Source organism: Macaca mulatta, chromosome 7 (assembly GCF_049350105.2).
Source record: "Macaca mulatta isolate MMU2019108-1 chromosome 7, T2T-MMU8v2.0, whole genome shotgun sequence".
In the NCBI taxonomy this organism is placed as follows: Eukaryota; Metazoa; Chordata; class Mammalia; order Primates; family Cercopithecidae; genus Macaca; species Macaca mulatta.
The window spans coordinates 21,252,714-21,276,266 of NC_133412.1; the positions used below are offsets into that span (position 1 = coordinate 21,252,714).

The 23,553-nt window shown below is 46.8% G+C and overlaps 1 protein-coding gene across 3 annotated transcripts in view; it reads right to left on the reverse strand.

Annotated features, from left to right (window-relative positions):
• Positions 1-3,196: 3,196 nt before the first annotated feature.
• FRMD5 (FERM domain containing 5) overlaps positions 3,197-23,553 on the reverse strand; it is a 339,478-nt gene continuing 319,121 nt past the window's right edge. The window contains exons 9-15 of one of the 3 annotated variants that reach the window (XM_015142115.3): positions 20,954-21,017; positions 20,320-20,411; positions 17,802-17,876; positions 16,828-16,896; positions 15,816-15,922; positions 6,521-6,864; positions 3,197-5,635 (exon numbers count right to left, since the gene is read on the reverse strand). In XM_015142115.3, coding sequence (XP_014997601.1) covers positions 5,561-5,635; positions 6,521-6,864; positions 15,816-15,922; positions 16,828-16,896; positions 17,802-17,876; positions 20,320-20,411; positions 20,954-21,017 — 826 coding nt within the window. In that variant the 3' untranslated portion in view covers positions 3,197-5,560. Of the gene's footprint in view, positions 6,865-15,815; positions 15,923-16,827; positions 16,897-17,801; positions 17,877-20,319; positions 20,412-20,953; positions 21,018-23,553 lie in introns of all 3 variants that reach the window. The other 2 variants (XM_015142118.3, XM_015142112.3) reach the window with 2 other exon arrangements.

The following is a 23,553-nucleotide window of genomic DNA, read 5'->3' on the forward strand; positions in this document are numbered from 1 at the left end:
ACTTTTTTCATTCTTCATTGCCAAATACTGAAAGACTTGTAAACAGCTTTGGCAATATGTTTGAATTCTAAGAGGAAATATTTTCGCATAATTCTATATCAGAGAAATATAGTGATATATAATTTCCTTGAAAACAAATTTCTAAATAATTTTCTTCTCTGTAATCTAAGTGTAAAAAGTTTTTCAATAGGTTTAGGTGTTTATGAACAATAGTTCTCTATTTTCTAGTTGGTATAAACAGAGGAATTGACAAGTGAGATGGAAATGTTAATTTATAAAGGGAAAGTAAAGCTAGGTGAGGTTGAGTTATAATTAAACTGTTCAGGAAACATTGTAAAGGCTTTAGGCTCCCTTTTTCATTTCTACACCAATTAATCTCATGGGTTCTAGAGTGGTTAGTTCTATGGGAATTGTTTTTGTTTTTGTTTTTAAAGATGCTGAAAACTACTCTCAATCAAATTAGTACTATCATTTAAGCTTTGAATACTTGGCGATAATTGCCTGGCCTCTTCAATAAATGTTAGCAAATTCTTGATGTTCCTCACTTTTGTGGTTTCTTTTGCCATAGTAGCTTCATAAACAGTGCTATTTATATTCACTTACACTTAATAGAGTTGTATCTGGAGGCAATGCAGGAAGAAAGTAAAATAATTAGGGACTTTTTTTTTTTTTTTTGGTGATAAGCTTTCTAATGGAGTAATTGTTTAAATCTACACAGCACATAAAAGAAAATTGTCCCCCTTGGGACCTTCTTACACTGTAATCTGTAGTGAAAGGTACTTCTCCCACAGACTTGCCTACAGCCGGCTTCAGTAATTATGTGTGTATTATTGCTTCCTTCAGGATAAGCCTTTTCTGTAAGTTTGGCCTTTATGATATCTCTTAAGCTCTGAATTCCACTTTTTATTCTTTTTTTTTTTTTTTTTTAAACATACCCAGCCTTTTGTTATGTAACTTTTAAGTAAGGAGCAGACAATTCTCATTTTCGGTTGTCAGAGACTTGGTCAGACTAGGAGAGACCACAAATGATTAGGAATTAATCGAATCTGAGTTGCTCAAGTCCTATTTTAGTATTCTGGCCTTTTTTTTTTTTTTTTTTTTTTTTTTGAGACGGAGTCTTGCTCTGTTGCCCAGGCTGGAGTGCAGTGGCCGGATCTCAGCTCACTGCAAGCTCCGCCTCCCGGGTTTACGCCATTCTCCTGCCTCAGCCTCCCGAGTAGCTGGGACTACAGGCGCCCGCCACCTCGCCCAGCTAGTTTTTTACGTATTTTTAGTAGAGACGGGGTTTCACCGTGTTAGCCAGGATGGTCTCGATCTCCTGACCTTGTGATCCACCCGTCTCGGCCTCCCAAAGTGCTGGGATTACAGGCTTGAGCCACCGCGCCCAGCCTATTCTGGCCTTTTGAAAAGCTTCCTTTTCACCAAGATTTTAGAAAGGGAGTTCTCTAGGAAAGCAGGGATCCTTAGGGCTGTGGATACAAGGATTTAAATCCTTTCAGCCAATGTACAGTAAATGGGGTAGAGTTGGGGAGAAGACACACATGCCTTCTGTATCAAACTGAGAAGAGGAAATCTATGCCCTGTAACTTCAGATTCCAAAAACTTCCATGTCCCATTGGGTTGTCCTTTCTGACTTAGTACATTTCCCCCTGCTTTTTAGTAGGGTGTTGATGGCTAGAAATACCAAGATAGCAGATTGTATTTTGACTCATTTGGCTGTAAATATTTGGATTTCAAATGAAAAAGTGGAATTTATGAGGAAGATAACATTTAGTACAATTACACAGAGCTGAAGAACAAAACATTTTATGATACGTTTTCCCCAAAATGGAAGCTGAGCAAGAGGAAATTTATTAAAAGTGTGCTTTGCTTGTTTTACTCCATTCCAGCAGGTTGTAGGGGTCTGAAGAGGAAGCCTGTTCATGAGCTAAAACTAAGTGTGTTCAGGTGCAGAGGAGCTAGATTGTGCTAGAGGAATCCAAAGCAGAGGGAGTAGGGACTAGAGTCCTACCAGGGTGTGTGCACAGGCTGTTCTTGATAAGCTGTCAGCAGAAGGGAGGCTGCTGTGAATCGGCAGGGCCATGGGAAGCCACCCAGGTCCAGTGTTTCTTGTGCTTTTTACTCTTTGGATCACTTCAAGCAAAATCTTATGTCATAAAAACATACAAAAAATTCCACTGGGAATAGTGTGCTGGATAGCATTTTATAGGTAGTGGGTACCTCTGAAATTTGGAGGTAACATAGCCTGATTGGTGTTTAGGAAGATGATCTGGAAACAGAAATGGGAGAGTGGAGGGCAGGCAGAATTGAGAAGACAAAGATTAGGTAAGAAGCTAGCACAGTGGACCAAGCCCCCAGTGTCACCTCTTATCCTCATAGAATTTGGAAGACCATTTCCAATTCTGTAGCCACAGAGTGATGGTTACGTAATCAGATAAGATAATGCTATAGGGATATATTTTGTAAATATGTGGTGGTGGTATCATTGTAGTTCCTTTTTAGAAAGTATTTTCTGTGCTCCCACTTACTCCAGGCTTGAGTAAGAACACCAGACCAGAAGCTGGACCATCTGGGTTCTAGTTTGGGCTCTACCACTATGTAATCTTGGGAAAATCACTTAGCCTTCTTGGTTTTCCTCATCAGAAAAATGATGTCCAATTCACTTTAAAATTATTACATTTTATAGCTTCTCAGTTTCTCTTTTTTTTTTTTTTTTTGAGATGGTCTTACTCTGTCACCCAGGCTGGAGTGTAGTGGTGCGATCTCGGCTCACTGCAACCTCCGCCTCCCAGGTTCAAGTGATTCTCTCCTGCCTCAGCCTTCTGAGTAGCTGGGATTATGGGCATGCGCTGCCATGCTCGGCTAATTTTTGTATTTTTAGTAGAGATGGGGGTTTCACCATGTTGGTCAGGCTGGTCTTGAACTCCTAACCTCGTGATCTGCCCGACTCGGCCTCCCAAAGTGCTGGGATTACAGGCGTGAGCCACTGCGCCTGGCCACTTCTCAGTTTCTAACAGTATGTATTTGGGGGTATGGGACAAGGATAATAGGTGGATACAAGCAAAATGATTATTTTATATGATCCAAGTGAATAGTAGTCAGCTGTGTAAATCCCACCGGTATTCTTTTATCTATGTGTAACTTTAAGGGAGGAAAATAAGACAGGCTGTTATTAAAGAAAAAGCCCACTCTTCCATGATATTTAAATATTTATTTAAGTTTAAAAATAATCTTCATGGCACCAATGATTTTATGCTAACTACATACTGCATATGTAGAAAAAAGTACATTGCTTTGAAGGAAAATGTAACTTAAGAGTTTTTGGCACACGGAAGGTTAACAACTATATATATTTTAAATGAAACTAAGAAATTCACATTTGCAGGTAGTTTACCCTCTACTGCTTAAAGATGCAGTACACTATTCTTTAGTAAGAGTTTTATTTCCTCTGATAGATGAAGCTATGAAAACCAGTGCTTTTTCTACAATGAGATAAAATAATTTTGAGAGAAAATGAGACATGTTAGAACACAGTATAACCAGGTTAAAAACTTGAACAATTTTTAATGGTGGAGATATACCAAAAAAGACTAATCACCAAAGGAGGTTTATTATTCAAGCACTATTTGAAAAGCAAACTGAAGGAAACTTTTCTATCCATATTTTCTGGGATGAGCCCTGGAAAAAAACAACCCTAAAGTTTCTGTTTAGAGAGCAAAATTTAGCTGTTAGAAATGGCATAGACTACTGTACTGTTAGAACTCTAGACACAAGGAACATACTAGGATATGGAATTGCATCTGTCTCTAATGTGAATATGAAAGGTCGGAGTTGAGGCTATCACTCACTGCATAGAAACACCAGATTCTACAAACTGAGGTAGGAGCACTACACTAAAAGGTAATCTTCTATGTTGCATAAGACAGTAGATATCCAGGTTGACACCAGCCCCCTGTCTCCTGACAGCCTTTTAATCTCTGGGTCTACTTTTCACATTAGTCCTGTGCTAAATAAAGCCTTTGCTATGTAGATGACAAGTGGCAGTGGCTAGTTGGTTTTAACTGACCCCTAATCTCTACTAGGATCTCTTTCGGTTTATATTGTCACTCGATAAACAGATGTTTATAATTCTGCCTAAATTGTTGCTGGTATGAAAATGGTCAGAGAGGCCCTCTTCCCTTCTTAGATTCCAGCTGTGTTTCAGCATTCCAGTACTTGGCCATTTGGCATCAGACATCTTTTTGCTGGTTAGTTGTTCAAGCACCCTTTAAACAAGCAACCCTGGTGCCTCCACTGGGAAGAGGTCCCAGATCTTTAATACATGTCAGGCATGGAAACAGAGCTGACTGACCCTCTTCTGCTAACATATTGGTAAGGATCAGTTTTACTGTCTAGATCAGGATTGGCATATTATGGCCTGTAGGCCAAATTCAGCTCACTGTTTTCATAAAGTTTTATTGGAACACAGCCATGTTCCTTCATTTACAAATTATGGCTGTTTTTGTGCTGTGATGGCAGACTTGAGTGGTTGTGACAGAGCAAGGCGTGCTAAGCCAAAATAATTACTGTGTAGCATTTTACAGAAGTTTATTGACCTCTGGTCCAGATGAAAGGATGTCTTTAAAATTATGCAAATCTCTCCCTAAGAGCCCCGATTATTCCACAGTTGTTGTATTCTAAACATGGACATGGTTCTACCATCTCAGGGGACAAAATAGGGGAGGTCAAATCTACAAGTGACTCATTCTGTTCTGTGTTTGGGGCTGTCCAATTAGGGAATCAGCAGCTGCTCTACTTTTGTGTGGGTCCAGGAATATGTCCATTGACCATCCTTAAATAAGCCCTCAAGCCCCAGATGACTTAGAAATCTCTCCCTGAGATGAAAACAGGATCTTGTGTGTGATTGGTTTTAGAGTTGAAGAGCTTGGGCCTAGGACCCCACACTCACCCTTCCTATGCCTGTGCTTCTGTGTGCTTCCAGGACTTCCCTCTGCAAGGATGGTGATGCTTTCCTAGAACTTATGCAGAGGATGACCCTAGGGGGCAGCATTTCTACATCTAAGTGTTGGTCTCTGCTACGGTCACCTTCTGTGTTTTGTAGGCATCTCTTAGAAATCCTATTTTAAAAGATTATTTTCCTGGTCCCTTCTAAGGCTGTTGATCTTGGAATTCTATTTTCTGAAGCTTTTCATTCTCAGGATCAGTTTCTTTCTTGCATCGTTTAGTTCATCAGGGTCTATTTTCTTAATCCATAAAGTAAAAACAAAATATGAATTGTTAAGAAAATAACATTTTGTTGTTAAAATATAAATTGAAATAGTCTTTGGGTCGGGGGGTGTATATAAAATAAGGACTGCTCTCCAAATCTCAACAGTCTCTCAGGTAACTTAACTCTTTCTCTTAACCACACTTTGTCCAACATTTCTGACAGAACTATCTCTGGCACCACTGAATTCATTTAACGCCCCGGAGCACTATAAAAGTCTTGAGGTTCTTCAGAAAAAAAAATCACGTTAAGTCTAGTTTCATTATACAAAACTGTGGTGATGCCCACTAGGCTCTAGACTAAGGGGACAGACTTACCCCACCCCTGCTGCTGCTGCTGCTGTAGCGGTGGTCCCTTCAGATGCCCACTCTGCTCAGATTTGAAAAAACAAAAGGAAAAGAAAATCCAACTCAGACCATCATAAGAAGCAACTTTCCATTTAATCATTCTACATGGATGTTTACCTTTTTAAAAGTTCTGTCTGGCAAAAAAAACTAAACAGTCCTCATTGTCCAGATCCCTGGCCTGCCCTGCTGAGGCTGCAGTGACTAATCTACTGGAACCCAGTGGCACCAGCAGGAAAGCTCCTGCAGAATACAGAGGACAGCAGCTCTCTAGTCTTCAACTAGTGTCCCCTCTGCTAGGTGACACTACTGCAATAATCAGTAATAGTAAAATAAATTATTTTTATTTGATACTTCAAAATAATACACATCTATGAAAAATCAAAATTCATAAACCAAAAATTATCCTGCAAATTGGAAAGATGAGAAACAGAGTCGCTGAGCCTTTCTTGAAATAACTTCTGAAGAAAATGAGTTTTCCCAGTTTGTTTAGACAGGGCGTGAGCCTATCCCTTTCTTCTTCTGGGAAACACCCTCCTAGGCTGCAGTGGACTTTGAGTCATGAGAGGAGGACTTGGTATATGTGCCGATGGTTCCGCGATGGGTCCCATTGCTGGGAATGGGTAGCCGGGCTCCTTGGTCCACCTGGCTAGTTTTTGGGAGGAGTCATGCCTTCTCAGGTGTCAATGAGCAGGCTCACCACTGAGCGGATTTTGCAGGCAAACCATCGCCTGAGGGGACAAAAGTATTGATAGTGGAATTGTTCAAACTCGGGGGTCTGGCGGATATCGCGGAAAAAGGCAATGTCAAGGTCAGACTCGGTAAGGATGATCAGGAGGAGGAGCAAAACAAAGAGGAGTCCCATGGTCACAAGGAGCAAACGGAGGACACTTAGAACAAACTTATTCACCTGTTCCTCCTCGGGCCCGCCGTGCCCCTGACACAGGGCCCTCAGCTCTCCCCCAAGGGCCTCCACCTCTGTAGCAGTTGGGGTGCTGGCTTCAGATTCCTTCTCCTCCTCGATGCTGCAGGTGGCTCCATTGATCTGCCGGGAAAGCAACATCAGCTCCAGGCTGTGCTCAGCCACAGGGGTGGGCAGCACGCTGTCTGCAGGGCTGTAGGCCTCGTCTGCAATCACAGCTACTCGCTCATTGCTATCTGTCCGGCTGCTTCTCACGTGAGGCAGGAAGGTGTCCCCATGGGAAGAGGAACGCACTGGCGTGGAATGGGCACTGTCCCGTAGGGACTCTAGGCCTAGAAAGGCAAAAGGAACATGACTAGGCTGTGTCCCAATGCACCCTTTGCTTTCCAGTGGCACCCACTGTGTTTTATTGGGTACCATTCTGCACACCCACATGACCAGCAGCAGTAGCCGCTGCACTCTATTTCGATATATCAAGAAGATGACAGCCTGGGCGTGATGGCTCACGCCTGTAATCTCAGCACTTTGGGAGGCCAAGGTGGGTGGACTGCTTGAGATCAGGAGTTCCAGACCAGCCTGGCCAACGTGGTGAAACCCCATCTCAAGTAAAAATACAAAATTAGGTGTGGTGGCACATGCCTGTAATCCCAGCTACTTGGGAGGCTGAGGCAGGAGAATCGCTTGAACCTGGGAGGCGGAGGTTGCAGCAGTGAGCTGAGATTGCACCATTACACTCCATCCTCGGCAACAGAGTGAGACTCCATGTTTAAAAAAAAAAAAAAAAAAAAAGGCTGGGCACCGTGGCTCACGCCTGTAATCCCAGCACTTTAGGAGGCCGAGGCAGGCGGATCACGAGGTAAGGAGTTCGAGACCAGCCTGGCCAACATGGTGAAACCCCATCTCTACTAAAAATACAAAACTTTGTATTTGTGTGGTGGCGGGCGCCTGTAATCCCAGCTACTCGGGAGGCTGAGGCAGAAGAACTTCTTGAACTCGGGAGGCAGAGGTTGCAGTGAGCAGAGATCGTGCCACTGCACTCCAGCCTGGGCAACAGAGCAAGATTCTGCCTTGGGGTGGGGAGGAAGCCAGGTGTGGTAGTGCATGCCTGTTGTCCCAGTTACTTTGTAGGTGGGTGGGTTGCTTGAGGCTGGGAGGTCAAAGCTGCAGTGAACCAAGATCACACCACTGCATTCCAGCCTAAGCAACAGAGCAAGACTGTCTCATATATATATATAATATATATATAATATATAATATATATATTACTATATATAGCACATATAAAATATATATCATGTATATATGATATATATGATATATATAAAATATATGTATGAAACAAGAGGAGCCATAGAAATCACAGTGGCCATTTTAGAAAAGTATTTCTTTGCTTTTTGCTTATGGTTTTGGCCTAATTTGTGTGTGCGTGGTTTTTTTTTTGAGACGGAGTCTTACTCTGTCGCCCAGGTTGGAATGCAGTGGTGCAATCTTGGCTCACTACAGCCTCTGCCTCCTGGGTTCAAGCGATTCTCGTGTTTCAGCCTTCTGAGTGGCTGGGATTACAGGTGTCTGCCACCACGCCTGGCTAATTTTTTGTATTTTGAGTAGAGATGGGGTTTGGCATTTTGGCCATGCTGGTCTAGAATGCCTGGCCTCCAAAAGTGCTAGGATTATAGGCGTGAGCCACCACACCCAGCCCCTAATTTCTTAAAGATTCTGCCTTCCTTGCCTTTAGTGTCCTAGGCCTGGTTTTTACCCCAATTTGAAAGAATCTGAATTCCAAACTACCCGATGCAGAGCTGGCACCACGGTTTGAGTCTCAAGTCTGCCTATTGGGTGGAAGGCTTTAAGAGGCAGGAATGGGCCAGACGCGATGGCTCCCATCTGTAATCCCAGCACTTTGGGAGGCCAAGGCGGGTGGATCACTTGAGCCAAAGGGTTCAAGACCAGGCTGGGCAACATAGCGAGACACTAAAATCTTAAATTTGTATAATGCTTTCAACTTTTTAAAGCACTTTCATTTTATCTTTCAGTAACTCCACAAGGTAGTGTGGGCAAGGGGTTACCTGAAGTCATGTGGTTAGACACTGTAACTATAAACTTTTTAACAAAAGAGAAGTAGGAATGGGGAGAAGGAGAATGTCTTGCCTAACTGGGTTCCATCAAATACTGAGTATCCTTGTAAAAATCCAGCATCAGCATACAGCATCTTGAGCTCATAAGGTCAAAATTTTTGGATTTCTGCAGCTGCTCTCAGTCTCTTCAGCCTCCGTTCTAGCTGTTCTGACCTTGTGGAATGATGGGGTAGAAACTCTCTCTGCTCTTCTTGAGGGGGCGTGGGAGTAGTCCCTGGCCAGCTCCCTCTTTTCCCCTGAGAAGGAGCTGGGTCTAGGATAGGCTGAAAAGCTCCCCTATCTTTAGGCCCTTCAGAGCACAAAACGGTTTCTGAGAAGATCTTGTTGGGTCGGTGAGGGGTGGGTGGGTGGATTTCTTTTACATTTGGTAGGAGAAAGGGGTATTCTATCCCCTAAAACTACCCATTATCTCTTCTCTCTTTCCAAGGTTCTCACAGGACTCAAGCCCTGGCAGGGAAAACTAGCTGGTTACACTCTCAACTGAACAGCAGCTACCCAGGCCAGAGGCTTTGGGCATACAGTGAGTGAGTGTGGCCCACATCACAGTGCTCCCAAGGACATGGCTTCTTGTTTTAGGCTCAACGTCTACATTTTCCACTCCTGGCCATCTTGGTAGTGCTGGTGTGGTTCTCTCTGCCTTTGTGACCTATGACAAGAAAAGCCAGTCCCTTTCTGTTGCCCTGAAATAGTCCCTGACAATCCCAGACTGAACCAGATTCCTAGCTCAGTAAAGGTTTTACCTAAGTCAGGCTGATTAGGGAGTTTTTTGGTTCAGGGCTAGCTCCAGATGCCCAAAGCTGTCTTTTTTCCCCTTCTCCCAGGACACAAAGCAGTCCAAAGGTCTCTCTTAAAAAGGTGTTAGTAACCTTTCAGAAGCAGTGTGTCCATCTTCCTTGGCTCCCTCATGGCTTGACCATTTGCACCCAGGCAGCCTGCTTGACCAGCCTGGTGGAGCCTGTCTTGGCACAGGCACAGTTAAGGATTCTCCAGAGGAATAAGCCCTGGAATCTGGGCTATGAATGAGTAGGACAAGGGAGAGAGGGGGTGGGGGCAAAGGCAGGGCACCTGCCATCCAGTTACGCCTTCCATTGCCTCACGGCTCATACATTTGCCACAGTTCTCAATCTCTGCTTTCAGAAGCTCCTCATAGTCCTAGCTGTCCCTGTGCTAAAATCTTAAATTTGTATAATGCTTTCAACTTTTTAAAGCACTTTCATTTTATCTTTCAGTAACTCCACAAGGTAGTGTGGGCAAGGGGTTACCTGAAGTCATGTGGTTGGTGGTTAATGGCAAAACCAAGGATAGAATCCAAGGCACTTTCTAGTTCATGATCCTGCTGATCATGTCCATTAAGTCCTCACGTTGTCAACAGGCTCCTGGAAACCATGACTTTAAGTCAAATGTTACAGCAGGTCCTCCAATGTTTTCTTCAGCATCATTTTTTTATAATTTTGAAAAAGTTTTTTAGTTTTTTGAGACAGTCTTACTCCATTGCCTAGACTGGAGTGCAGTAGTGCAATCATAGCTCACTGCAGCCTCGACCTCCCAGGCTCAGGTGATCCTCCCACCTCAGCCTCCTGAGTAGCTGGGACTACAGGCATGTGCCACCATGCCTAGCTAATTTTTGTATCTTTTTGTAGAGACAGGTTTTTGTGCTGGGATTATAGATGTGAGCCACCACGCCCAGCCCCATTTTGTTATAATGTTGATGAGGAAAACAGAAGTTTCATTGTACATCATTTTGCTTAAAGTTGCAGTTTCTAAGACCCTATCAACGATGTTAAGTGACGACTTAACTGTAGTCGGATTCCATGGAATGGAACCATGGGCCAGGATGGATTAAATCAACAGCCAGCATCTACCTTAGATTTAGGTCTTAATTGCCCAAGAAACTTTTTTGAAATAACCTGAAATTAGGAGCCTCTGTCCCTTGTTCTAGAGCTCTTGCTGTTCCTTTGACCTCTCTCTTACCCAGTATTCCTCCCTGATGTCCCCATTTGCACATGCAGCTTGAGGAAGAGGTACCTTGGAACAGGTTATGGGTCACTGATAAGGCAGAAACCTTAAGGCCCTGGTTGCAGCATATTGCTGGCTTGGCTCCTTTCCCAGGCAGTCCTCTGCCCCCCTTTTCCTGGAACCTCGGCCCCATTGCACAGGGCACCTGCCACCCTTTCAAAGGCCTGCCCCTTCACGAGGACAGCTCTGACTGCAAGATCTTTCAAAGTAGAAAAGCTTAGCTTAACCTACGATTACGTGCCCTCAGCTTGTGGGGAAGGAGAGAGGCGGATGCTGTGACATCAGAAGAGAAAAAGTCAGAGGACCACCTGGAGCCACATCATACTGGGAGCTGTTGGTGCTCTCATTAAACAAGGTAATGGATAGATAGGCATTTCTTTTTCTTTTTTTTGAGATGGAATCTCACGCCATCGTCCAGGCTGGAGTGCAATGGCGCAATCTCCGCTCACTGCAGCCTCCACCTCCTGGGTTCAAGCGATTCTCCCACCTCAGCCCCGCGAATATCTGGGATTACAGGCACCCGCCACCACGCCCGGCTGATTTTTGTATTTTTAGTAGAGACGGGGTTTCACCACGTTGGCCAGGCTGGTCTCATCTCCTGACCTCAAGTGATCTGCCCACCTCGGCCTCCCAAAGTGCTGGGATTACAGGCATGAGCCACTGCATCCAATTAAATATGCATTTCTAGTCGAAATGTCTGACAAATACAGTTGCTCAGTAAATATCAGTTGGTCTCCTCCCTCAATAGATCTCACCTGTAAGGTGACCCTCCCACATCAGGTTAGTCCTATATTAGAAACTGTTTTCACTGCTGTAAAAGCCACCGCCTGTCCTGCCGTTTCGCCGGCGCTGTGATTTTGGGGTAGATGGGATGGGCGCTGTGGGAAGGACCTGTGCTAAGTGGCACAGCAAAGCAGGAGAGTCTTTTTTACCTTGGAAGTGCTCCAGCTGGTTCCCTTGCCCGGGGGTCACAGCAGTCAGGACCCTACCCTGGAGCCGGGGCCCCATCCTCAGGATGCGCACACGTAGGGGCCGAAAGCAGTGATTAGTCAGCCGGAGCTGAACCCGGACTCTGGTGTGAATCTTAATCAGACTCTTCCCCATGGCGGCCCAGGAAGGCAAATACTTCTTCAGTGGAAACCAGCTGATTACTTCAGAGAAACCAGCCAGGCAGGGAAAGATACAGAGGGAAAGACGGAACGCCAACTAGGAACAAAGGATTTCCGCAGATCCCACACCATAGCAGCCCCTTAGCAGTGCCTCGCGTGCTGCAGGAAGAAGGTCACCTCCCCAAGCTTCAGATCAGGCTGAACTGCAGGGAAAGAGCAGCTCTGAGAGGCCACCGTTATCAGGGGACTGGATTTAGTCAGAAGCACTTACAGCCATAAAAAGTAATGCTTCCTTGGCCTGCAGCTCTTTCCCTGAGGCCTGGATAAGGGCTCCAACCTCTCAGAGGGCCAGGGACAGAGGGGGCAGAGAACAATCCCAGAGGGTAAGGGGAATCAAGACTGTCCCAGAAAATCCAGGATGTAAAGTTACAACACCATTGGGCTTTATCCAGGCCATATATAATCCAGGCCTGCCCTGGTGCCAGCCAAGTTGCATGGTCAGCGCTACCTTTGGGGCTGGGTGGCTCTGAAGTGGGAGGACGTGGTCTCTGTGATACTAAATGGGCCAAATGGACTATAGAAAAGACAGTCTTTGGTGGAGCATGAACCAATTTCAAATGCCCATAAATTCCTTGGGGTTTTTGTTGGTTGTGCCCTTCTTCTGAGGCCCTCATCACATCCCTCGCAGCCCCTTCCTCCCTGGTTGGGGTGGGCAGTTAGGGTCAGCTGTGCTTGTCAGGACCTTTAAAGGCAAGCCCTCTTGAAAGATGTTGCATCTGAACTCTTGCCTCCTAGAAACTAATCCATTCTTCCACAGGCTTGGTAACCCCTGTACTGATAAAGCCATTTAATTGCTACAATCTTTTATTTCCACATCCAAACCGGATGTCATCTCCCTCTCCTCACTCTGAGCGTGTAAGGTTCATTTGGGCCAGGTCAGTTGTACTTGCCCTGTCCTGCATCAAATGGGTCCTGGGCTGGGGGCCATGACCAGGGCCACAGGCTGTGTTTGTCCACTGGCAGCCTTGGGCACAGGGTGTGAGAAGCACTTGGAAGTCTGCTAAGCTATAACCTACCAAGTGTGCCATTCTATGAGGCTGGTTTCGAGGAAGTGCCCCGGCCCTAGAGGGCCTATACTCCTCAGCAGCCTCTCCCCACTGTACCTCTCCTTGCATTTGACAACAAGGGGGAATAGTTTGGACAAGGAACCTGCTCCTGCAATGGGAGAAGAGAGGCTCTGGGAGGAGGAGGAGGCTGGAGGTAAAGCCAGAGCTGAATGGGGAACTTAGGCAGCCTCAGCATGTCTCAGGATCACAAGGACTGTTTTCCCTGCCTCTTGAGTTGTTCTACTAACCCTACTTGGCAGCAGCTCTCAATGAGTTTTGTCTACACAGAGAGCCTCCGCCCTCCCTCTTTTGGGAATGCTGGTTTCCTGGACATTCTTCCCTGTTCTGGGAAGTCGGCTTGCACAAGGCTCCTCCTGTTTTAATCCTGCATGGTGCTGGCTTCCCTAGGGTAAGCCTTCTGTTCGGGAGGACAGCTGTCCCAGCTCTGTGGAAGACTTGGGATGGACCGTCTAGCTTCAGCCTCAGGAGGGATGGAAAGAAAGGCCACAGAGGGGAGAAAGTTATGTTTCCTCAAAGAGAAGTTCATTCTACTTCCTGAGATGTACACCCCAAAAGAGGGACAGTGAGAGCCAAGCTCAGTTCTCCAGGTCAGCCTAAGATGGGAGGAAACACCAGGAGGCTGTGTCTGATGATGGTCATGTATCCATAATTCCATTCTTTGCATAATGATTCTACTTGGTAGTCCACACTCTCCCGCACTCAGCTCTGTTCTGCAGTGGGGGCACTAGGCTCAGAAAGAAAACAACCTGTTTCAGAAGGTGCATGGCAGAGCTCCTAGTCACACCTTGGCTTCCTGACCAGGATTCTGCACTGTGCTTGCTGCCTGCCTGTAAACGCTTTAGTCTCTTTAAAGTACTTCTGCACATATTAGCTTCCTTGCAACCAATGGAGTGGGCAAGGAAGATGTCCCTGTTTTACAAATGGAGCATTGAAGGTACTCAAGTAACTTGACAGTGTTTGTCTAGCCGGGGTTCTCAACCTCTAGACCGTAGGGAGTTACATACCAGACTCTGGTAACATGGAATCTCACACAGTGACACGTCCTAAAATCCTAAACACAAATTAGATCTCAGGGAAACAGCAGAGTGATATCCTTCCTAACCTGAGCATTTTCATTCCCAAGCAGCATTCTTACAGAAAAGGCAAAGGGCTGTCCCCACCAGCTTCTACACCGTTAATCCCAGGAGAGAGACAGGTATGAACCAATCCTTCTGTCTCCTGTGTGAGATCTTCTGAGGTCCCCAAAAAACACCATCTTTGGGAATGAAAGCACTCAACTTTACACCTGTATCCAGCCTGCGGGTGACCTGGGCCAGTGACAACAGCTAGAGGGCAGTATTCTGGGAGCACCTCCTAACAGCATTAACTACCCAGAGAACAGATTGTTGGCCTCAGCTACTGGGGTATCTAGTTCAGTGGAGAGACATAGAATTTCTCTCTCTCCCCACCTCTGCTGCCTCCAAAGGAAGGGAGTCTGGAGGGAGATGGGTCATATTGGATTTCCTGAGACAGTGGTAAGATATGCAGATAGCAACAGGACAAATTGCTTTTTTTTTGAGATGGAGTCTTAACTCTGTTGCCCAGGCTGGAGTGCAGTGGCACAATCTTGGCTCACTGTAACCTCTGCCTCCTGGGTTCAAGCGATCCTCTTGCCTCAACCTCCCAAGTAGCTGGGATTACAGGCGTGCATCACCACACCCAATTTTTGTATTTTTAGTAGAGACGGGGTTTCACCATGTTGGCCAGGCTGGTCTCAAACTACTGACCTCAGGTGATCCACCTGTCTCGGCCTCCCAGAATGCTGGGATTACGGGCATGAACCACTGTGCCCAGCCAACAGGACAGATTTCTATAGCTGAAGCAAAACATGGTGGGTGACAGCTACTAGAAATGCTTCAGATTCAAGAATTTTCACTTACTGGTTAATAGTCTCAGCCATCCTGATAATTTAAGCTGTGGAGATTGGTCAGATTTAGCAAACAAGTGAAAACCCTCTTTTTTTTTTTTCTTGAGATGGAGTCTCTGTCACCCAGGCTGGAGTGCAGTGGTGCAATCTGGGCTCACTGCAGCCTCCACCTCTGCCTTCTGGGTTCAAGCAATTCTCCCACCTCAGCCTCCCTAGTAGCTGGGATTACAGGCTTGTACTACCACGCCCAACTAATTTTTTGTATTTTTAGTAGAGAAGGGGTTTCACCATGTTGGCCAGGCTGTTCTCAAACTCCTGACCTGAAGTGAGCCTCCCAAAGTGCTGGGATTACAGGTGTGAGCCACTGCGCCAGCCCCCTTTTAAAACTTTTTTTTTTTTTGACAGTCTCCTTTACCCAGGCTGGAGAGCAGTGGCGTGAACTCAGCTCACTGTAACCTCTGCCTCCCAGGCTCAAGCGAGTCTCCTACCTTAGCCTCACGAGTAGCTGGGATTACAGTCATGCGCCAGCACACCCAGCTAATTTTTGTATTTTTAGTAGACAGGGTTTCACCATTTGGGCCAGGCTAGTCTTGAACTCCGGACCTCAAGTGATCCACCCATCTAGGCCTCCCAAAAGTACTGAGACTACAGGCATGAGCCACCATGCCAGGCGTGAAAAGCCTCTTGATGGAAAGCAATTTCATAACTGCATGGAACCTTTAGATCCCACATATGCAGGTCCTCCAAAGGGCTAACCCAGCACCCTCAAATCCACAACCCCCCTGCCTAGATACCCACACCCCTTCACCCTGTACCCAGCTAGTATTCCCATCCGCTGGATAAAACCTCCTACTTGCCACTGGAGACCCTTCTCCCCAAGAGACATGCTGCTGTCACTAATGTAAATTAGCCTCTTTTCAAAGTCCTTTTCAAGGTCCCAGATCACAATTTGGAGGACCCCAGTGGTCACCTCAAGGAGCTCATGCTCACCTTCCATGATGGAGATGTGAACAGCTCTCCTGCGGGTCCTGGGGACGCTGCTCAGCCTTGGACCATGGGTTATGGAGGGACAGCTCCGGCTGGGAACCATCCCTGCTCTGAGATTAAAGAACCTTGTTAATTCAATGCATGGACACATTTAGTAGGCACTTAAGAGCTGAGTACTGGCTACTAGAATTGCCTGGCTGTATTAAGTTTTAGTCTCTTTTTAAAAATCTTTAATACCTTCTCTTTGCCTTTGGTCCCTGGATTCCAGTCAGAGATAGTGCTTCAAACTCCTCCACTTCCTTGTAAGCCTAGACCAATCTGAACCTTTTTCTTTTAGTGTGGCAGCGGTGCCACTGGTCTCAGGGGTGGGGGCAAGACGGTCAGAGAGTAGAGCCCCAGGATGAGCAGTACTCCTGAAAATATGCCTGGACCAATACTGGCAGCCTCCCCTGACTTCCAGTACAGGCTGCGGATGACAGGGCTCCATGTGAAGGGGTAGGCAGTCATGCTCCCATGCCCAGAGGCAAAGGCTGGTTGGCAAGTCCTACCCTTCTTGGTCAGTCATATTCTTTCTGGGTCTTAGATTCTAGGAAATAGGCTTCTGGAAACATGATTTGTGGATCTACAGGAAGCATGGATCCTGAAACTATTTTAGAGCCAGTGTGGCAGGGCTGTGGGACTATCCTTGGCTTCATGTAATCGACTGGTTCCAGAACCACTGAAATTGTGTGACACATCTATCATCAATGTCAAGACTTGGGAGGGCAGAAGAGAACTGCCAAGTGAAGTGGCACCTGGATCTGATGTACTATCTGCAGTAGCCCTCCCTCCCTGCTGTCTTATTAAGGGTCAAAGACTTTTCCCCATCCCTTCTGAGAAATTTCTTCAGCCTTCTGCCTTATTTTGGACCTTTTGGTAGCCACTGGAGCCAGGGGCTTCACAGTACTCAAACTGCTGGATTGAGATTCTGGGATCTGAGATAGAATTGTTTTGGGGGAAGCCCCTGGCAGCCTACCTGTGTATTTCCGGTGGCTCCCGTTTGATCTTAGCACTTGACTCCATGACTTCCTTTGCAACTCGGCCGCTGTAAGTAGTATAATAAAAACAAGTGGCAAGAAATGAGACTGTGTTCCAGGACAGCTCCTCTCCAAGATCTCAGGTGCTTTCCCTGAATCAGGAAATGGCATCTATGGCCCACCCTTTCCGTGATGTTTTGGTCACGGAGAAAGGCTTGCTTGCTGGGGTACAGAGTTCCTAAGTGTCATGACAGCCTATCTGAGAGAGCTCTCTCCATCTCTAGAGTCTTTAGGATCTTCCATTCTATTTAGGAATAATTCCTCAATTTCCAGCATGTTCCAATTACATCACAAAAAATACATAAGAACAATCTTTAGACAGTGAGACATGAAAAGAATCACTGTTACAGTTCTTATTTTGCTGCTATTGTAAGGGAAAGAGAAGATACACATTTATTTTTCATTTTCTTGGAGTCAAGGTCTTGTTCTGTCTCCCAGGCTGGTGTGCGGTGGTGCAATCATGGCTCACTGCAGCCTCGACCTCCTGAGCTCAAGCGATTCTCCCACCTCAGCCTCCCAAGTAGCTGGGACTATAGGCACATGCCACCACACCCAGCTAATTTTTTTTTTTTTTTTTTTTTGGTATTTTTAGTAGAGATAGGGTTTCATCATGTTGCCCAGGCTGGTTTCAAACTCCTGGCCTGAAGTAATCCACCTGCCTCAGCCTCCCAAAGTGCTGGGATTATAGGCGTGAGCCACTGTGGCCGGCCGATATACATTTAAAACCCTATAGACAAATAGCTGTAGAGAAGGAAGGAAATAAAGGGTCATAAGACAGGAGAATTGGATGGAGACCTCAGACTTTTCTGAGTCCTCCCCAGTTTCTCTGTTCTAAAGGATAAGGACTACTGAGTGTTCTCCAGAGAAGGGTCTGAAAATAGATCCATAATGGTTACTTACTGTCACTATTTACCTGTATCGGAACCGGCTCCCTTTAAAGAATAAATTGCTGCTGGACACTGTGCGGACTTGGCTTGACTTCTCCAGCCTGCAGCAAGGCAAAGTCCAGTGTGATAGACAGCCTGAACTGCCTCACACAGGCTAAGGCAGCACATCCCCAGCTTCTTCCAAAGGCTACTTGAAACTTCAGGAAAAAAGCCCTTCATAGTCCACACTTGTCTCTGACTGTCACCATCCTAGGATCTGGGGGCTGTGCTCACAGCCAGCTGCCTTCCTGCCTCAGTGCCCAGGACTGTTGCATGGAAACCCATTTTTGTGTCAGGAGAGTGAAGGCTCCCCCAAAATGCTTCATAGGTTTTACCAGGGGGACTGAGAGAATACATGCTAGGGTGGATGGTCTGGGGGAATAATAGAATGCCACCCGTCTAATCTCAGCCAGGTCACTTATTAGCAGTGTGACCTCGGGCAAATTTCCTTCTCTCTTAGCCTCACCCTTCTTATAAAATGATAGAGCTGGGACTACTGGACCTTAGGGGTCTCCTTTCTAGTCCCAGTATTTGATTTTGTGTCCATGTCTGGGTAATTGTGGGTAGAGAAGAGGATGGGGGCTGTCCTTCCTGTCCCATCTCCCTTTTGGAGGGTCCTAAAATACATGACCATGGTAAAGACTGAGAAATCCTGCGATGAAGAAACTAGCTTAACTTTCATAAAAGTTCTGTCATGTATTTGAATGTGGAGCCTTCCTCCCTCCCCCGGGATGTCTATTTAATATCTCGTTTGAAGCTGCAGACAGCTGATGTGGAGCTCTGTACTACTTTCTCCTGGGTGACTTCACTGAGCCCATTAGCTCTCTCAGCCTGGGCACAGCAGCTCAGAGAGAAGCCTCCTAAGATGGGATTCACCTGTAAGATGCCCAGGTGCCTATGATACTGATCCAACCAGGAACCCATGTGGGTCTGAAACCTGTGCTATGAGCAGTGAGTAGGAGCTGTCTCCACAATCCATGAACAGTTCTTGGGAGACACCATCTCTGCCCGTCTCAGGGCTCCAGGACATCCGAGCTGCTTACTCTCCTGCCTGGGCATGCTGTTGTATCTGACTGGGCGCCCGCCAAGGCACTAGGCCAAAGGCAGGACTAGGGATCTGTATGTGAGAGACACTGAGGGCAAGGCCAAAGCGCTGCTGCCAGAGACTTGGCATACCTGGGGATCTGACCCAGGCTAGAGGCTTTTATCATTTAACGAGAACATCAAGGAGGCAATGGAAAACTGAAAAATGACCTCCGTTTCCAGTGTGGGTGCAGGCAGGGCTGGGTGGGTATGGAGATCTACTCGTGGGAAGACTCAGAAACCGGCTGTGGTCACAGGTTCAGAAGCACACGTCTGTTTCCATGACACAGATGGGAAAACCAAGCCCTTTAGAAATGGTGCTGAAGGCATGAAAAGACAAGAGGCAAGGAGACTGCTTCCATTTGCATTAGACCCTTTGGCAGAGAGAAAGGGAACGCTTCCACATACGCCATTCCCAGGGCAGGGATCGCTCAGTGTGGAGTAGGCCCCTGTCTGCTAGTGCCTTCCTCTCTCTGCTGGGGAGACCCATGGAACCCCCATCCTTCCTGGGCTGCTCCTCAGTCCCACAAGCAGGAGCTTGCATCTCAGATTGCTTCTCTCCAGGTTCAGGTAGCTGGCCAAACCTGGATTACATCCTCACAGGCAAAGGGATAGTGGTAGCAAAAGAAAATAAATGTTTTCTTGACTTTCTATGGATAGTAGGGACTGAACAGGAGGGAAGTGTGACCATGCCAAAGTCTTCCCTGAGTGTATTCAGGAGAAGAACTCACTGCCGATTCAGTGAATCCTTGATTCTGGTATAAACACATAACGAGTATTAAGCAATTCAGAATGCCTGTCTAAGAAACAGCCTCTGGGGCTGTGGCCCTGGCAACTGGGAGGACCCAGTTCTGCCAACCAGCATCCCATAGCAGCCAGCAGGCAGCAGAATCTTCCCTGGAGAGGAGCATGGTGCCACTCAGTCCAGAGCAGTTCTCATCTCTCCAGGATCCTTCAGGTTACTGGAACCGAGACCTGGCCCGTCAGGGGCATTTGATGAGAGCAGGGCTCACCCCAGGTAGAATATACCACACTCTGTCTTGCCTTGACCTCATTCAGATACGTCTTAGTAAAGCATAAATTATTATGGTATATTTTAAAAACAAGACCAAGGGGTTTAGTGAGACATACTTTACCTGGCATCACTCCCTCGATAGGCCATTTCTTCACTATCTCATGCTTTTATAACCACTTTCTTAATCGAATCGAAGAAAACAATACACAAGCCCCACATTCTTTACAAAATCCCTTTGGTAGGCAAAGCTCTGGCCTTTGGCCTCAACCTGGCTTCTCGGTAACTGTCAAGCTCTTGACCACTTCCAGCTACGCTGCCCCAGGCTCCTGGGCACTTGGCCTCCTGTCACTGACTCTCTGTGACTCTGGCTTTAAGAAAGACAGTCCCCATCACATGTATCCACTCACTTGTAGAAGGCTTGGTTCTCGATTCCACATTTCCAGAGGTGCTTACATGCTTCAGGAGTTGGAGCAAAATATGTAAGAATAATCTTCTTTTCCTGCAAAAAATTCCACATTGATATGGCTGAGTGTAGATGGAGAAGCAAAGGGTGAAGTAGGCAAGGACCCTGACCCCAGAGCTGTTAGAGGCCCTGGCAGCTGGCTAGTTAGAGGGGAGGGCCCGCAGGACCCACTGAGGCAGAGCTCAGTTCAGTGCATCACATCATACTTAGCAAGTCCAATCAGGGTAAGTCTCAGCTGGCACAAAAGTGGCACAAATTGAACCAGGAGAGCTCTTGGTGAGAAAGTAGCCCTTGCCTCTGGAATTCCCATATACATGAAAGAAAAAGAGCCTTCCTTTGCACTTCCTGGAGGTAAAGATCTCTTGAGTGAAAGCTCTGGGTGTCAACAGCATCCCCGAGGAAGTCCTGTGCCCCAGGGCCTTCCCACTCCTTCATATTGTACCTGCAGGCCCTGACCTTGCTCTTGGCTTAGCATGTGGGTGGCTTGGCTCTACTGGGGTCCCTCAAGCTTGGCTCTGGCCACCAGGAAGCATCCCATCACCCCAGCCCTCCCTGAAGAGAAGGAAGCCAGCACTCACCTCTTTCTGACTTACGTATAAATAGAAAGTCTTTCCTTCAAATTTCAGCTTGGTCACCTCATTCCTAGAAGTACAAAGATAGTGCCTGTCACCTCATTGCGGGCTGCCTGTTCACAGCTAAATCTTGTAGATGCACAGCCCACCCCAACTGGAAGGGGCTCCAGGCACAGACACAATTTTAGCCAAAATCAGAACTGAAACAAGACAGCAGCGCAGTGGCCTTAGAGAACGTTGTTGAAACAGTTCAATCCACAGTTTTCTGGTCAATCACACTATAGTAATAGGGTGACAGGAGGATTTCGGGCTTATCAACAGTGGCTGTAAAAGGGAAACATTTGCATGGAAAGTGAGTCTAGGCAGAGTATCCGGGGCCATTTCAGGATTGGGTTCATAACACAGGTGCATTATCTGGATGGGACTGTCAAACGTAAGATGCCACAGGTAGCTGATGAGGCCAAAGTTCAAGATACAGCAAATAATGAGAAACAATGCAACCAGGTTCTGAGGGAGTTGAGTCTTTCAGGTGACTGTGCCACTGGATGGAAAATGCAGTTTAATGCAGACAAATGTCAAACAATCTCAGGGAGCGGGGCAGGGCAACATACCAAAGAGAGAGAACAGATTACATGGAACAGTCATGCAGCGTACTGACCAGGAAAGGGGCTTAGGGGTTATTGTAGAAAAATCCTTGAAGCCACCAGCCCAGTGAATGGCTGCAGTAAAAGAGGCAAACAGGATACTGGGGTACATCACCCGTGGGACAGACACAAATCAGAAGAAGTGACATGGTTACTGTACATGGCACGGCCTAGATCTCACCTCCACATCCACCTCCTGCTCTCAGCCTTGGTTACATTTGCAAAATGGAAAAACTACCAGGTCTTAGGCGAATGTCCCTGAGAGCCATGGAATTAGGCCTCCAGTACTGGTTGCTCCTCACTTCCCTTGTACCTGCCCAACATAGCTGCCCTCTGGAGCCTCTCAGCCCTCTCCATGTCACTGCCCCATTTTTCTACCCAACTGGGACCCCCAAGGTGGTCTTGTCATGCACATTCACCTCCACTGGCTGCTGCTTTTTTTGTGACTTCTAAGGAGATTTCCTTAATCTCCTAGGAAATAGTAGAAAGGTAGTGAGAATCATGTACCCAACTTACTGCTGGAAAAAGTTCAGGGGACAGAGGAAAATCACTTGTTCTCTGTGCTCCTGAAATCATGGCTGGTTCAGGATGAGATTTCACAACTTCTGACCACCAGTTCTGAGCTAACACAAGCCACACGGTAATCCTTCCCTTCTGATTCCCTCTCAGACTCCCTCTCAATCAACCATCAATCTCACACACACACAATACAATCAATGCCAATTGGCTAATATGTAGACAAGCACACAGATCACCTAGGTTCCAACAAGCAGGCTAGGAAAGGAAGGAGTTTTATTTTGAGAGTGAGATTGGGCTTACATCTATTATTACAGAGTTGACACATGGTGACGAGGAGACTTCCAGAAGAAGTGGTGCATGAGAGAAGCCGTGGAAAGAAAAGCGTCTGTGAGAACCAAGAGCCATCATGGTTTCTGGAGGGGTGGGCATAATTTAGGGACTGCAGGTGTCTGTGACAGGTGTGTCCTACTTGTTTCTAGCCAAACACTTCCCCTGACAGGGACCTCACCCAGCAGCTACTCTGGTTGGAATGTGGATCTGGGCCCTGTAAGGAACATCAATAGCCCAGACGTATCCAGGCAGCAGAGACCCCACACTAAGAGGGCTGTGGCCTGATCCTGCTCATTGTCTTTTTCTGAAAAGCATTTTGTTGGACAGGAGATTCCAAATCCTCACATCTTCACCCAGAGAGCACAGTGAAGTGAGCCGACTTGAGGATGCCTAGGAAACAGCTATGTTGGGGTGTATTCTGCCAACTCCAGGGCAGCAGCTGCCTTGTGGCGCGGCTGTTGTCCTGGGGAGTCGAGGCCCCCCTGCATGTGTGACGAGCAGTTTCACCAGCACTCTGGCTGACGACTGTAATGCCCTCCCCTTCACAAAATCAAGATGGGCTGGAAAGGCGGTATCTGTCCTCAAGCTCAAGCTCAGTGGCCCAGCTGAAGAGGGCACAGTGGGATAGATGGCCTGCAGTGTCCCCAGCAGAACGCTGACTAGGAAGCAACTGTACCCAAGATTCCTCATGAGCTCTCCTGGAGAAAACAAACCAAACAGACTTCCCCCCACTGAGCTCTGCTGGACCAAGGGAAGCCACTTATCTAAGCCCCTCGGAGGAGCTGGTCAGCTTAGACTTGGCAGTCTGAGGCCCAGGAAGGTACAGAAATCACAGGAGCTTAGTAGAATATGCAAAATGTTTTGATGACGCTGACAGATGTTTGTATGGACTGGCCAGCTAAAGGGTCTCCAGGAGAACCAAACGTCAATCAACAAACCAGAGTCTGCCCAGAGGCATGCAGCAGAACAGACCCCAAACAAAACAGAGAGGGGCAGGAGAGGAAGCAGTTCAGAGTAGCTGCAGCTGAGGCAGTGGCTCTTGCCTGTTAGATGGGAATGGAGAGGGGAGGGAAGGAAGGAAGAGTGGGAATGTGACTCCTGGAGGCTGAGGAC